The sequence below is a fragment of the Melitaea cinxia genome, chromosome 4, assembly GCF_905220565.1.
Source record: "Melitaea cinxia chromosome 4, ilMelCinx1.1, whole genome shotgun sequence".
In the NCBI taxonomy this organism is placed as follows: domain Eukaryota; kingdom Metazoa; phylum Arthropoda; class Insecta; order Lepidoptera; family Nymphalidae; genus Melitaea; species Melitaea cinxia.
The window spans coordinates 14170791-14188573 of NC_059397.1; the positions used below are offsets into that span (position 1 = coordinate 14170791).

Consider the following 17783-nt stretch of genomic DNA (forward strand, 5'->3'; position numbering starts at 1 on the left):
AATTTCAGCGCCTACCAAATCAGCTAGCAATTGAAAATTGTATATTTTCTACGTTAACGTTATATTTAGTAGGAATCGACAAATTAGTGTTTGCTTGTTATGTCCGTTTGTAAATAATATAGTATATTAATACGCTAAAGTTAAGTTGCCTCCCTTTTTAGAAAAAAAAACCTCAGAATTACGCCACATAAGTAAGTTATATATATCATTTTATATATATATATATATATATATATATATATATATATATATATATATAGCTTGCTCTACCGGCATCCACAACTAAAAAAAATATTATTGCTTTTTGTTTTTGTAAATTAATTAATTATTGAAATGATATACATACATAGATATACATTGAGACACAATACAGCGATGCTGCCATCGGACGGCTTTAATTTTAAAACAACGTCAACATTATTGACGATCGGTAAATTTTTTGTTCAATTTTAAATTAACTCACGTATAAATAAATACTTTATTCGTACGGGTAAAGCTAGTATTATATAAAAGTTATCATTAATTCAAAGAAAGCGTATTTTATAAAATAATTTAAATATTATTCCGATTTAAAATATTTAGTTTAACATTTGAACTGAATCACCAAAATTAAAATAAAATTTAATTTCAAAATATATGTAAATATATAACTTACAGTAAATTAGAGCGTATATCGACGACACAACACTTATCTTGGCATGTCAACGAGAAGAAATCTGCGAGACTTATACGAGCACACGTCTCTGACAGTAGCACTTCCAGAGGAACTTCGACTATATCCTGGAGACAAGTAAAATAGATTTTTCAACTGAGGTTGGGCACAGCAGGAAATTTCCTGCTCAAAATATGAAGTAGACCGACTGGGGTAGTACCTCGACCTTACCTTACCTTGGTAAATAATACTATTTTCAAGCAGTGTTGTGTTCCTGTTGGTGAGTAAGGTTACCAAAGCTCCTGGGGGGAAATTGGAGATACGGTCGGCAACGCGCTTGCCATGGTTCTGGTATTGCAAGCGTCTATAAGCTACGGTAATCGCTTATCATCAGGTGAGCCGTACACTTGTTTGGCGACCAAGTTGTATATAAAAAAAAAGATTAAAACATGTATTCAATAAATACGCTACAGACATCGCTCTGGTGTAGTGGTGAGTGTACCGTGTGGGCGTTCAAATATTGGCGATTACGGATTCGATTCCAGCTAGGGATAGATATTTGTATATGTATAAATATTTCTTTTCAGTCTGGTTGTCTGTTGTTGTGGGTCTCTCCATTGTGCCTCGGGGAGCACGTTAAGTCGTTTGTCCCGGTCGTTAACACATACACCTGCTAGCGATCGTTACTCATAGTAGAGAATATATAACCGCCAACCCGCAGTGGAGCAGCGCGGTGGATTAAGTTCCGACCCGTCTCCTACACGGAGAAATCAGGACCACTACAAACTACGCCAACGGGCTAGTCAAGAAATTGAGAAAGTTTGACTGGAAGTCTTAATGCATCCACCATATAGCCTCGATTTCGCACCCTCAAATTTCCATCTGTTTCGGTCTCTTCAGAATTCTTTAGGTAGTGTAAAGTTTACAACAAGAGAGAACTGTCAAAACTAATTGTCGCGATTTTTTAATGAGAAATCCCAAAATTTCTACAACGACGGAATCCTGTCACTTACCTCCGAGGCGGCGGAAAGTTTTCATAATGGTACATACATTTATTTATATACAGCTATATTTTAAACATTAAACACATTTAAAAACATTTACAGACTGTTACTGGTTATTTAGCCATTTCTTCCAGACAACCCAATCAAAGGAAGGATCAATTTAATATTATCTCGTGACAGGGTAGGTGGTAGGTATACATGTAATAATCAATGTAAATAAATTTTGTAAAATCTTCCCTTGAATTTCTATATAAAATACTAAGAAACTTTTTCTCCGACCTAATAAGAATGCATAAAGTAATTTGTACCGACAAATTCGCAAGACTGCCAATCCTATCACGAAGTTTTCGAGCTTCGGAGATACAATGACCTCTTAACTGTTTTTTTTTTACACGGAAAGTATCAGTCTCAAGTAACAGACACAAAAAGTTTGAATATCCAAATTTAAAATTGAAAATATTTGTGTTAGATCGCAGTCCTTCTTCATATTTCGAACGGTGCAGTAAATGTTCATGTTTCTGCAGGTCTTGGATTTTTTTTTAAGACAAAGTTGCCAAAGTCCATCAATATAAACTCTTAACTTCTGCCAAATAGAAAGAAACCCTTTTCATACGATGTTTAATCCTTTCCTAACCCGAGTAGAAATTTTTTCGTCTTCCTTAGAAGGACCGGACCAGGCATGCCTGATCAGGACTAGATAAGGCATGTAACGCAGATGATTGGTCTGGACCTGATCAGGATGAGATGAGATTTCCTGATCTGGACCTGATCAAAAAACACGAATGTATATTTTTGAAAAAAATTGTTTAACAAAAAAAAAAGCGAATTGATATAAATATGTATTAACATAATTATTATAATATTTATTTCCGTTTATTTTTTCCAATGTATTATTTATTTATGTTTTTACTTTAAATATTAATTATTTTTATTTATTTTTATGTTATTAATTAATTATTATTATTAATTAAATTTTATTTATTAACTTCTAATAATTAACTACTAATTAACTATTTCCTATTACTTACGACTGCTCCACCATGTAGAAATGGACTCCCTGCTAGATTGTCCTGATAACTGTATATATACTAAGTGCGCTTAAAAACATTAATAGCGCGATTCAGGCTCAGTTTGCGTCATTTCTTTCAGGCCATCCTGATCTGGACCGGACCAGATCCTGATCCAGTATGCCTTACCATACTTGGTAAGATTTTACATCAGGCTAGCCTTGTCTGGACCGGACCTGGTCCTGATCCAGTATGCCTTACCATACTTGATTATATTTTACATCAGGCTATCCTTGTCTGGATCGGACCTGGTCCTGATCCACTATGCCTTACCATACTTGATTATATTTTATATCAGGCTATCCTTGTCTGGACCGGACCTGGTCCTGATAGAGCTTGCCGGATCAGGCATGCCTTATTCTATCCTGATCCGGTCCAGATACATGATCTGGTTGAGCCTAACCTTTTTTCTACTCGGGAATCTTATACCACAAATGTAAGTGAATAATCCTCATCTTTAATAAATTAAATATAATTAACGTGAAATTAGTAATGCTAAGCTACCAGAGATTCAGTATGTAAACTCTGTAGAGAAGAATCGGCAAAAAAACTCAGCAGTTAGTTAATCTTTTGTACAATCTTACATAAACTAATTAAAACATTTGCAAGACGAATAATTAAGTAATAAACATTGTCAATTTAATACTTATATTAATTATTCATTTCAAGCCAATGGTTATTGTTTCCGAGTAATGACACATGTAATTATCACAGCTTATGACGCTAAGAATAGAATAACAACGAAGATTAAATAATTAGGGTCGAACCACATTACAGTGTTGATTTAATTTTGTTTTCGGTCCGATATCGATCCGGTAAAAAAAATTTTACACACAAAACAATATCGTTGTAATGTGTATAGTATCGCTGGTGTGTGATTTGATCGTAATTTGACTGTTACGGATAGTATGAATACACTCTTTGTTTCTTGATTCACAATATTTTTACGCATCGAGATCGGACCGAAAACGAACTGAGATCAACACTGTAATGTGGATCGAGCCTAGCGACGAGGATATGGTGTATCCTTAATTCGCAATCTATTATTTAAAATTAAACTGGTTCAGTTTTTTATTTATTTAATAATATCATTTAATTGTCAATTAGTAGATTATTATTGCTATCGTCTCTAAGAAAAACCGTAAATGCACAATTTTTATTTTATTTTTTAACTTATTAAATATGCATAGATTTATACTACTAATGTAATCTTATTTAAAATGTGATATTCGATCACAAACAAATATTTGTATAAATACAATTATCTAACCCGAGCGACAATCAAATCCGCGATCGAAGGCGTACATTTGCATGGATTAATATGGAGATCAAGCCAAAAAAAAAAATCTCTATTAAGCAACGCATAAATTAGTTATTGACACCAATAATGTAGCAATTTTCTATATCGAGTTGCTAGATTTATTTATTTATTTTATAGGTACATCGACACAATAATGTTTGTAATATAATGGGTTGTCTGAAAGAAATGGCTAATTATCCATAAGTCCGCCCATTGTACTTCACTGTCTGTAACTATCTTTATGCTTTGTTTGTAATATATTTGTGGTGTACAATAAAGTATAAAACAAATAAATAATAAATAAATAACAAATAAATAATATCCCACTACTGGGCATAGGCCTCTTTCCCCAAGTAGAAGAAGGATCAGAGCTTAATCCACCACGCTGGTCCAATGCGGGTTGGCGGATATATGATATACTTTGAGTAACGATCGCTATCAGGTGTATATGATAAAAACCGGGACCGACGGCTTAACGTGCTCTCCGAGGCACGGTGGGGAGACCCACAAGGACTGCACAAACACCCAGACCACGGCAAACAACTGTATGGCCAATACAAATGTTTGTCATGTGCGGGGATCGAATCCGCAACCGCCAGCGCAACAGATACAATCCATGGCTGTAATCGTTGCGCCAACGCGGCGTCAACAGAATACATAACGGCGCGACAGAATACATATAAAACATTATATTGAATCATTATTACATTAATATCTAATATGCAACCCATTACGGAGTACATTTTATCCTACAAAATAAGGCAAACAAGCGTACGGCACACTTAATGGTAAGCGATTACCGCAACCTATAGACTCCTGAGTGCCTAGTGCGAGTTTTGATTAATCCGTCTCGCAATAACGGGCGTAAACTTTAACTTCATTTTATATGGGAAATTCGGGATTTCAACCTAATTCTCGCGTTTACCGCTAGATAACTCTGTATCGACTGTATCGTATACTATTCTTTATCGTCTAGGCTGCACTGTTTAAATTCCCATACAAAATAATTTTCACGTATAAACGCGTTTCTGTCATGTATCTGTGAATAAAACTCGCACTAGGCACTCTGTAACCTCAGAAGCATCGCAAGCGCGTTGCCAACCCAACCCCCGACCTTACGCAGAAGCTCTGGCCACCTGAGTCAGCACAACACTTCTCGAGAGCAGTATTATTTGACTGGGGCTTGCGGATAAATTATTAATTTATTCACTTCCCCAATCCCCACTCCAAATTTCGAGCAAAATATTTCCTTTTATGGACCTACCTCAATAATGATCTCAGCTCATTAGTACATTTCAATAAATTAGTCATATTCAACACTATATAAAGTACATAAATATGTAGTTATGTACCTTTAACAATGTTATTATTTATTATTATTATGTTTCAACTCGTGAGCGCGACGGATGCGATGTCGAAACGCTAGCCCAAAATTACCGTAATTACACCAGTGACACACAAATTTGAATAACGTAGAAATTTTAGCAGAATATATTTGTACTATAAAACTTACCATAGGATCCTTTAGTTCTGGTTCATTCGTAAATCTCCTGAAGCTTATGCTTTTCGGTGAGCTGCGAAACATCTCTATTGATTCCTATCGATATAAAAAATATATATATTATTAAATATACTATTAAATATTGTGTAGGTAACGTAAATAATATCTCTCCAAACTTTTTCCTTAAATCACGATACGAGCTACGAATTGTGATTACGAGCATGAAGTTGTAAGAAGCTGAACCAAGTTGATATGATCTATTAAATCAGCTTTCTCTAATGTAATTTATTTTTGAACTTATTACCTAAGTATAACATATTATGTATTAAAAAAAATATAAAGTGAGCTACTAAGCCGGTATGCTTATTAAATTGTTTTCATTCATTTTTTCATTGTGATTTCGCTTCACACTTATAAGTACGCAGCTATTAATATTTTGTTAACTATTTCAATAAATACATTGACTTTATTCCTACAGTCACAGGTGTAAGTTCTAAGTTTGTGTGAATCTAACAAACACATAGGTACATAAGTATATTCTTTTAATATAAACCTTAATGAGTGTCAAAAAACAAAAAAAGCGTTAGTTGCAATCGTGACTATTGTGAAAAATAACTATCTGACTTAATACCATACGGACCATACCTAACATTACGCTTAGAGTTTCAACAAAATCAGTTCTTATCCCGTTGCAATAAAAACCAAAATCAACCGTATACATTTAAAGCACTGTCATAATGTCAGCAGAACATGCTCTATGATTTAATTACGAGTTCTGTTCGCTTTATGGACAATAATCACAGGTCTACGTCTGATAACTAAGTTTTCGAGGCTCAGAACTAAATCTTTATATCGTACGAGCACGTATTTGCAAATTTTCGCTTCGCTTTCATAGTTAATTTGAAAGTTTTATATTTTGGACGTAGACAGATATTATACTATTGTGATGTAGCTAATCTATATAAATAAAAATGAAGGTTGCTAAGCGCATAACTAGAGAATGGCACGACCAATTCGGCTAATTTATTTTTTTGTATGTTCCTTAAGGTCCACGGAAGGTTTTTATAACAAAAAAAAAAAAAAAAAACTCAAAACACTCTGAAAACGTTACATTCATTTTACTATTAGCTATTGACAGCACGAAGTCTGCCCGAGCAGCTAATAACGTAATAATTTATTTAAAGAAAATGATAATTTTCTTTTTTCAAATAGACTTTAAAAGGACTTTATGATGATTCTTTTTTCAATCGCAAGCTCATGCTTGTCACATGGTCCCATATAATTTTTATCGAGATTTATTAATTTTTTCGTCTACCTACCTACATTTTATTACTTGTCGATGTAATTGAAGTCGGTTTTTTTTATTTCGTTTGCGAGCAAACATGCTTATAGGTAATGTGAAGGCTATTACCGATTCAGACATTCTACTGAGAAGATCGTTAAGAACCTAAATTGTATTTTTAAAACTATAGCTGCCTTAATTCTAATTCAAAGTCGCAAATAAAGTTATAGTATGCTGGAACACGACGCCTCAAAGATTTCTCCGAACTTCATAATGCAAAGGAAATTAATAAAAACCTTTTTTTTCAAATTTGGGATTCGAATATCTTCCTTACTTTGTATTTAAACCACGAGTAATGTTTTGAACTATTAAGTGACCGCTAAGACACTAGGAATAATTTCAACCACTTACTATTTATTATTTCATTAACAACTGTTACCAGCCACGAAGGTCGTTGACCGGCAGTATGGCCGATTTTGACACACGATTTGAATTTTAAATTACATCGTTGCTATTAATATTATAATGAACACTCTTTATAATAATTATCTTTATTTATTCATTTCTCTTTATATTTCACGACAATTTCTTATAAATATTTATTTGCAAAAAGAATTTTTTAATCTCTAGAACATACCATTAAATCATTATGTTATTGAAATGTTTTAAATATTTATAAAATTCATATTTTATAATTTTATTTGTTTATTCCTGTCCTATTATTTTATACTTCGAAAATAAAAAAAATTGAGAAATAAACAAAATTTGTTATGAAAAGTCGAAATTAAGAAAAGAAAATTTATTTCATTTGCTAAGTGGAGCATCGCAACAGACAGTTGAGACTGTACCTACCGACATGATCATCTTGTACAATGCATGACTAAGGTTGTAACTTTTAGTAATTTTATGGAAATAAATACAATAAGCAACCAGTTTTTTTTTTTTTTAATTAGGTATAAATATAAAAATAAAAACTAATGTTTGTTTTTATTCATATACTAAAGTGTCTATCTATTTATTGCTATATTAAAATTACTTATAACTAATTACTGAAACTTTTACGACGAATTCAAGTTATAACAGGACAAAGGAAATTTGCGCAAATTGTATTGGCAAGCTTCTAGGAATTCACAAATACCTACCATATCGCTAAAAATACTACGTTTCTTGGTATTAGTGGACATATGCGAAAATTATTGGTTTTATTTTATCACCGTTAGTTATTTACATCTTGTCTCAAATCGTCATCTTATAATGAATCAAATAAAACCAAAAATGAGCTTCTACTTAAATCTATGTATTATATGAATAACTAAAAAAAAATCCAAAATCCAAGAACAAATTGCAGTTTGAATTCGTATAGGTATGTATTACTACTAATGTGTATTTAGAAAAAATATAATTATTATCTATTTATATTCATATACTTCATAGGCCTTTTACACCGCACACTATATATCAATAAATTCACACTCACCTTAACACACTCTCCGATATCAATTTCGGGTAGATCAGAAAACAATAAAATGCACTCGTTAAACCCTGAGTCCAGCAACGTTTCTCTCAGCTGCCTCAGAATACCGACACCCATGAACAATGGCAACGAAGGCCCTTCGACCAACAGCGCATCCCACAAGTGGACAATTTTATGGAGTGGAAACACATCTAAAATAAAATTAAAATAATCAATTGATAAATTAAAACCTTTTTTCTTTCTTACTTATTTGGTAAAAAAAGTATTTTATTGGTAACAAATAAATGTGTACAATTCATTATCTATACTTCTATACTAATATTATAAGGAGGTAAAGTTTATAACTTTGTTTGTATGTAGGAGGTAATCTTCGCAAATACTGATCCGATCATGAAAATTCTTTCACTAACAGAAAGCTACACTATTCATGAGTGACATAGGCTATATTTTATTGTAATTGAACAAAAATTCAGTAAATAAGAAAAAAGATTAAAATATAATATCATAATGGTAAATAAACTAACGTCATCTATCGCTATTAGAAAACAATTTATTAGTCTTTCGACGTTATTAATTTAGTCTTATTTTAGTCTATCGACGACGTTTTCTCGATTTTTGATAGATGGCGTTGGAGCAACATATTATTTATTTAAGTGCTATAAAATTTGTTCTTTAAAATATGTTATTTGGTTAATATAATAATAATTAACGCCCAACGAAGTGGGCACGGGTCAGCTAGTATAATATATTAAGGAATACATTCCTCTTAATAAATGTTAATATTTAAATGAACTGTATTCAAATTTAACACTCCGGACAAATACCCGAGATTTTTGGCGCGCATTGTTTTAATTATACTTATGTAACCTAAGTATCAGTAAATAAAATGCAATCTTAGCAAGTTAGACTTTTCAAATCGATCAATTGCAATAAGCTCTTCAGAGTCGCTTTTCTTACCGCGAATAGACAATAAATTTTAATACGTTATCGAAATCGAGCTAATCACCTGAAAACACGACATCGGAGGTGTCGTAAAGCGTTTATTACATTATTTTATTTTTATTTTTCGTCGTTATAACGACTAATATTATACTACTGTTAAATTTTATTACCTTGGCTGCTATTGTATTAAATCACAATAAAATTGTAAGCATTTATGTATGAACTCTTTTGGACGTCCATTCGCCTAACACAGAACTTCATACCGTTTTTTTTTTAAACACAATTCAGCAACTAAACTATAAAAAATTATTATATAGATTCTAATAACACCTATAATAATGATTCGTATATATAAACAAACACATACCAACACATGCTCAATAAAGGAAAACCCAAGAAACAAAAACGAATATAGATAAAATAACAGAAACTTATGCCTGACATAACACCTCTAAAGGATATTTTACAAGTTTTTTTTTTTTTTTTTTTTTTTTTTTATATCATGTTATCATAGTAACATATAGTTGTTACATTGCAGGACTTTCTAAACATGACAGAAACACGATCGGCCAGTGGAGTCTTAGTAATATGATACAGTTACAAAATGATAAAAATAAATAAAAGTTTTGCGATTTGGTATCAGATGTCTTTTTCTAAACAACCAAACAGTTTATATCCCAATCACATTGAAAGATTTCAATCAATTTTCGAGTATTATTAAAAAAAAGTAGTAAATTTACATTTCAATCTCATTTAGGCGGCCAGAAACAAAATATAAATTAATAAAAAAAAAATATTTACAAATAAATATATGTATATATTACTCACAAGATTTTATTTATTTATTTAAACGATCGCCAACAGATGATACACAAATAAATAAATTTATACAGAAAATACTCTCATCCATTTACAGGCAACCACAACTATCACAAATTACAATCGAAAATACATAAATTAAAAACAAGGTGTATGAAACAAACTAAAAAGGTTTACATTGTAAATTAATTTGACAAAATATTAAAAAAAAAAAAACTTTCATACTTACGTGAAAACATAGTTAAAAACCATGGTATAGCAAATAGTTCTGGCACAAAGTTGATGTCGTGTAAATGAGTCGCCAGCTCTGGTTCATGAAAAGCCGTCATTTGCCAGAATTTCGCTAAGTATTCCTTTATCACAGCGCTGTTGTCTTTTAAGAAGAATTTGTGAAGAAACCTCGGCACGAATGCGGATAAACAGGCAAAAGCTCGAGCTGAAAAAAACATTCTGTAAATTGCTTGGAATATAATCACTAATTTATGTATAACTAGGTCTAGGTCTAAAATATTTCATGTTTGTTTAAAAAAATAACATACACAAGTCATTACATGCACTTGGCAATAGGAATTTTCTCACGAAAAACTGTTTCTGAATATTTTTAATTTTTTTCTATAAAAACATCAAAATGGTCTTGAAAATTCTATCAATGCACGCACTAAATTATTGTTCGAAATAGTAGTTTTTTAGATAGTTTTTTTATGGAATACAAACTAGACTGGAGGATATTTTCTTGAGAAAATGCTCAGAAATTGTCTTAAGAAATATAACTCGTTTTTTGAACAAAGGTATTTTGTTTAAACGCTTTTTACCACCAATCAATTACTTAACAATTTACCATGACCAAATGCTAAAATTCTTTTGTATAGAAACTTACCTTCATTACAAAAATTTAAATACAAGAATGGGGCCGTCAATGAATCCAATCCCTGCCAGTACACATACTGGGGATTTGTTAACAACCAAGCTTTCAGTAACCTTTTGAGGGTTTTGTGACCAGCTGCTCCGCAGAGCAACCAACAATACTGGTGGCATCTTGGTATGTCTACGTCAATCTGAAATAGGACTCTCATTTTATATTACATAAGGTTCAAATTTAGTAATTTCAATACAACAATTCAAATTTAATAAAGTAAATTTCCATGGCCGATGGACGCTGGAGCAGACTTGTCCTGAAGTGGAGACCGCGTCTTGGCAAACACATTGTGGGACCCTCTTCGGCCCGCTGGACCGACGATCTACATAAGATCGCCGGTGATGGCTGGATGAGGATTGTGGAAAACTGGCATGTCTGGCGCAAACTTGGGGAGGCCTATGTCCAGCATTGGACTGCAATAGGTTGAACTGATACTGATAAGATTATTATTATATTTAATCAAATACCTGTCTGTCTGTTGGTGTCGGCGTTTCCTTGTCTATGACTTCATATTGTTCCTCTATATTACCGACTACGCCCAATAAAGCGGCCCATACATCCCCCCTAACAAGTGGAGGGATGTCTATTTCTGCTTCTGCCCTTATATACTGAGTAGTGTAAGGATACCCCTACAAAGATTTATTATTGATACACCAGAGATTTCTTAATTTTTCATTTTAGCCTATAAATTCATCTTTTAATTTAAAAAAAGTTTATGATTACTCGAAAGCCGTTAAAGAAACTCTTCAGCATTTAAAAATACAAACTTACAAAAGTTTTTAGAACATTGTCTAGTTTTCATTACGTTTTCTATGCTGTGTTAAGAAAGAAGAACTGAATCAATTTAAGAAATAAGAATTAAATTGAAGTCCGAAAATATCTAAAAGTCAAATATGCGTCTATATTTCTACCTTTCATTTTTTTACATTTATTACGCGCCATCTTATGCTGCTTCACTAATGTGATGATAAATGATTAGATACTTAAATTGGTTATTGATTTTAAACTTACATGCAATAATCTCTGAAACCAGAGCAATCTGTAAAACTGGTATTCCGTATCTCGCTCCCTTATAATCTTTGGTAGAGCAATTGCATCGTAATCTTTCCGTCTCTCATGCATCAGAGGGTAAAAGTCTTGAGGTGGTATGTGACTTAAGCGATTTTTTAATAGATCTAAACTATATTTAGCGATTCGACGATCAAACAGAGCGCCAGTCTTACCCCCTATTGTACCGCCATCTAGGAGAATAGCTCTGAAAAATTAGCAATTCTTTAAAAACATTTCAAGCATTTTAAATCTAAATTAGAACTTGCCGTAGTGTTAATTTAAATTAATTAGCCACTTTTTAAAAGAAAATTTAATTTTCATTGATAGGTATGAATAAAAATAACAATTTTTTTAATCAACTCGCATCAGTGAATTTTTAAAGGTTTTAGAACAATAAAATTCGTTACTAATATTTAGATTCAATAACTTATTGCAAAATGCAATTAATATACCACAAATACAGACCAATCCTATTGGCAATATCATTATATATTAAACATTATAAAAAAATCAGTGAAAAAAAAAGTGCAAACTCACATTGGCATAGATAAAATAGGTGGACTATTTTTAATAAGTCCGTTCTTTTTCAATTCTGCTTGTATATCCCCACCAGCTAACTGCCACCAATAGTAAAGATGTTGTAACTTACAACCCATCAGACCGCGACATTTCTTTATATCTTCTAAAGTCATAGTGTTAATTTTTAACAGATCTTCATGCAATGCCTCAAATGTTGCTCGTTCACTGGGATATATCTTAAGACATTTCTCTATTATATTCCTTATTGTCTCTGGTATTTCCTGTATACAACATTTAAAAGAATTAGATTTATATTTATACAATACTGGTCTGGCGAACATCACACTGCTGGGTTTTTTTTTCTTCAATATATCGACTTTTTATATTTAATTGATACAAACTGCTTAACAATAATAAACAGGAAAAAATATCTTGCTTTTGTCGTTTAGTTCTGCTTAAAAGAATATTTATACCGACGTTGCTACTGCACGTTTAATATATTTTAGCTATTTCCATAGTGTTATGTCTTACGTCTGTCTGTCTCGCCTGTTACTGTGGGTAATGCTACATATATTGAGAATGAATCTTGCATAAAAGGGCGATTCGTGGCATTTACGATCGTGGAGCTCTAGTCTCCCTACGGGATGTTTTTCAAAAGGTAGACATAATTATTAATAATTGCATCGCAATATATTCATAACAATATTATGTATATTCAGCAGAATATTCATCGTTTTGAAATAAATAGTAATAATAATCGCATTGTAAATACGAGTAGGCATAACAAAATTGTAACTCCAAGTTTCGGACTGCGCAAAGTAAACGTCTCCTTTCTAGGTTATGGTATTCGCATGTATAATAAAATCACACAAACAATTTTGGAATTTTCTCAACACAAATTTAGAGTTTTTATTAAAAAATAATTAATAGATAAAGCTTATTATTCGGTGCAGGATTACATAGTTGATAAAGATGTTTGGACTTAGTGACGCTGTATTTTATGCAACATGTTACTAATTTTGTACTTAAACACATTTTATATATTATTTTTCAAAAGAGTAACTGCGGAGTTTCTTGACGATTCTTCTCTGCGGGATCTACATTCCAAATCAGTGGTAGCTTTACTTTTCCAAAAATAATAATTTATTTTTTAAATTTTAATTTCTAAAATGATGATTTGAAAGTGCTCATGGGGCTTATTCAAATATAGCTGTTTTTGTTTCTATTTCTATATTATCTTACATTGTTTATTTAATACAGTCAAATATAATCTGGCATATGAGAGCCTTACAAGTATCAAAAAATCAAACTATACATTTCTTTTAATTGTTGCTATTGTATATAGTATTACATACCTTTTTTTTTTGAACTCCTAACAATTAATGGTTTTGTTTAATTCAAAATATTTACCTTATAGGCTTCAATGCAGTCATGTTCACGTGCTATTCTTTCAGCAGGGTTATTGGCATGCGCTAGAGTTAGAATTCTTCTTAGTGTAGGACCTGGTTTTATATTTTTCCATAATTTGCCAATACATAATTCTAGTAAGATGATGCCAAAGCTCCACACATCAGCTGCGGGTCCCCCTCCATTCAATATGGTCTCAGGGCTAAGATATCTTGGTAAGCTGAAACATTAAGAATATTCTAGGTCTTATCTTTGTTGTGTTTTTATATTTTTTATTGTCTATTAATTTGTTTGACACATCTATATAAGGTTCTTCAAAACTAGTTCTATGCAAATAGTTAAAAAGTGGTTGTCCATTAAGAATATGATGTTTTTTTTAGGAATTTATTGACCACAACCCTTGGTGATATTTGGGTTAAGACTACCCTCATACCAAAATTCACATGATTTTTTACGTAAAGTAAATTGAAATTATCAGAATATTATAATTTTATAGCTTTAAATACAGATAGTGAATTACATTTGCTATTCATAGAAAAATATTTTTTTTAAGAACAAGCCCAATTATATGTACATTATGAATGTAACCGAGCCTACATAAAAGATTTACCACTTGACATCAAGAGAGTCGTGTGAAAAGTTTCATACAAATATGGCTCTTGAGGAAAACATAATCTGAGAAATCAAACAAAGAAGTGGCTTATTGTTGGAAAACAGATTGCCATGAAGCAGAAGATAAAGAAAAAAAAAATGAATGTAACAATGGTTTTCTGGAGATACCTTCTTACATTTTATTACACATTAACGTTCTTTAAATGTTAAAAATTGTACATTAACATAAATTACCTACCTCTCTTTGAAACTACTCTATAATAAAGTAAATTATACCTATATATTCTATGATTAATCGATTTACCCGAGTGGAAACGGTACTTCATTTCCTCCATCTGTCATATAATACATTCCGTAGTTAAATAGTTTCACTCGATTATTACTATCGAGTAGTATGTTATCATCAGACAATGTTCTATGAGTAATGTCCTTCTTGTGGAGAAACATCATTGCATCAGTGACTTGCAAAGATATATTTATTATTTCTTCAAATGTAAACTTTGATGTATATTCAGACAGAGACTTTCCAATTACTTCTGCGACCACGATGATTCTTTCTGCAAATGCAAAAATTTGATATATTATATTTTTAATTGTTTGGGTTATTTCTTTTTATGACATAAGAGTAACTCGAAAAAAAATCTAGTTTAATGAAAAATAAAATAGCATAAGATTTTAACAGTATTTAAGAGAATTATTTAATATACTGTTATTGTTTAAATGTAACAGATAGAGACAGCTTTTGAGGTGTGTATGATTATGAGTTAATTTTGTTAAATTTTAATCCTTACCCATTAAAATAATGTATTATAACAAACACATGTTAATCTTTAGAAATTTAAAAAGAATTATTGATTTCTGTGAATTGTTTTTTTTACATTATATTTTTTGTTTTTCTTTTTTGAATTCAGTTGAAACTGGTATGTAGTTAGAATTTGAATTGGACTGTTACTTTTTCTTTTGTTACAGATGACTAAAAACTATATTTTACTTTACCTGTAAATCTTTTTTTGGTAAATATAACTTACCATGTTTTCCTCGTATAATATCGAGATAAGTACACAAGTTGGCATGTTCAATAGTAAGTAGTCGCTGAGATCTACCAAGTATTGTTATAGAACTAGGCGTTAAAGGCAATCCATTACTGCCACACGTTTCACCAGGGTGGTTTTTGGCAAAGAATGTACATGCCGCAAATTTACAACTTCCATTATCATCCATTTTATAACGAATTATTAGTATTATTTTCAAAATACAGCTTCAAAACCACACTAATTATAAATTTTTGTGATGTTACTTAATAGATATCAGTAGAAAGACATGGGGGCCTCCTTTATTGACAATTTCTTTCCAAATCTCTACGAAAATACAAGTAAAAGTTACAAACACAAAATATTTGTTTTTATTGTTGTTGTTTTAAAAAATTTCCCCAATAGGGAAAGGCAAAGGACTTCCTGTTTATACCATAGTACTCTGTGCAAAGCCCTATAGTCCATACAGCCTTTGTTTTTATTTTACGATTTGACAGCTTCAAGTTGATGCTGTCAAACATTTGTCAATTAGTGGGTGCGTTCCACTAGAGGCCCACAACGCCATCGACCACAACTGCTGCAATTGCTGTTCCATTAACGTAAAAAAAACGCCACAAGCGTTGTAAACGAATTTTATAAGTGGAATGCATATTTGAGCGCTATCAGGTGTCAACTGTGTGCTCGCAATATGAAATGGTCGCATGGTGAAAACATGCAGCTATGGAGGTTGTGCGTAAATAATTCCCATGGATTGGAGTTGTTGTGTACTCCTTAATGCACTGGCTCGTCAACTTACGATGTGCGCAGGCGCCGCGTCCGTTCTCGCCCGTAGTTTGTGCGGTATTGACACCGCGCGCGAACCCACACCGTGAGCCCGAGACAGTGTATATAGCTATCACTATATATGTGCCAATATAGAAACACTACATCCCTTCCTTATCAAAACTTTAATATAAACATAGCAAGTATACGTCATATATTAATCATATCATAATTTCATTAATCACAATTTAATCGCTTATAACTCCAGTCATCTATTGTCTTCCACTTACTCCAGGCTCAACAACTTCACTTTCTTTATCTTCTTCTACAGCTTTCCACTGCCTCTTTACTCTTTTTAAATGTACTATGTTCCTTCTTAAGGTTTGTCCAGTTACTTCATTCCTGATTGTTATGTCTCCGTTCTTTGTATTTTCCACAACGTGTGGTGTTGGATTATAATTTAAAGTAAGCTTATTTGTTTTGTTGATTTCTTTTACATACACCTTTTCTCCTTCATTTAAATTTGGATCTCGAGCACTCCTCATCCTATCACCATAATTTTTTCCTTTTTCCTTTTGTTCTCTGTCCTTGTCTCTTATCTCTGTGTCATCAATTTTATTACTTATGTCTTGAATTGTTGGAATTTTATCTCTGTTTAGTCTTTTGAAGAATAATTATGTCTGTGTTTTTCCGGTGACAGAATGAGGTGTCGAATTATACATCATGAGGTATTCATTTAGACATTCTTGCAAGTCTTGTCAAGTTGTAATATAAATAACGATAACGATAGCGCTATTTATAACGATAGCGCTATTTATAACGATAGCGTTATTTATAACGATAGCGCTATTTATAACGATAGCGCTATTTATAACGATAGCGCTATTTATAACGTTCTTCTCCTTCTCCTTCTTTGTCTTCTTCTTCTTCTTCCGTACAGTGTCATGCTGCGCATTATGCTGACGTAGGACGCCGACACGGCGAGTCCTACCCGCCTACGTTGGGCAGGAGTCTGCCCAGCGCGGCGGCAGCTTTCTCGAATCTCGGAGCGAGCTGTGTAAATTGTATAAATTTACTAATTACTCGATAACAATTGTAGATAATTTATTCAAGCTTCAAACCAATTCTGTAATCACTTGAATCTAGATTCTCACTTATTATTAGCTTTAAGTTTCAAACCATTTTTATATAGCCGATCAATTACTGTTTCCAATGCTTTTATATGTGCAACTCTATTTTTATCCCCCATTTTGATGTCATCTAGGAAAATTTCTACGTTAGGTATGTTGCCTAAAAATGAACACATAATTCTTTGGAAAATGCCTGGACTCGATGCTAAACCATAACTAATCTATTGTACTTGAATAACCCCCTATGTGTGGTTATAACTGTATAGGTATTCCTTCGATTCATCGAGTTCTATTTGATTATATGCCTGTGATAGG

At 32.1% G+C, this 17783-nt stretch overlaps 1 protein-coding gene across 1 annotated transcript in view; it reads right to left on the bottom strand.

Moving 5' to 3' along the window:
• LOC123670264 (TBC domain-containing protein kinase-like protein) overlaps positions 1-16037 on the bottom strand; it is a 20058-nt gene extending 4021 nt beyond the window's left edge. The window contains exons 1-11 of the mRNA XM_045603773.1: positions 15574-16037; positions 14850-15102; positions 13937-14153; positions 12545-12807; positions 11969-12212; positions 11425-11586; positions 10919-11096; positions 10271-10477; positions 8284-8471; positions 5537-5620; positions 656-780 (exon numbers count right to left, since the gene is read on the bottom strand). Of these exons, the coding sequence (XP_045459729.1) occupies positions 656-780; positions 5537-5620; positions 8284-8471; positions 10271-10477; positions 10919-11096; positions 11425-11586; positions 11969-12212; positions 12545-12807; positions 13937-14153; positions 14850-15102; positions 15574-15766 (2114 nt within the window). The 5' untranslated portion in view covers positions 15767-16037. The remainder of the gene's footprint in view (positions 1-655; positions 781-5536; positions 5621-8283; positions 8472-10270; positions 10478-10918; positions 11097-11424; positions 11587-11968; positions 12213-12544; positions 12808-13936; positions 14154-14849; positions 15103-15573) is intronic.
• Between the last annotated feature and the right edge of the window lie 1746 nt (positions 16038-17783).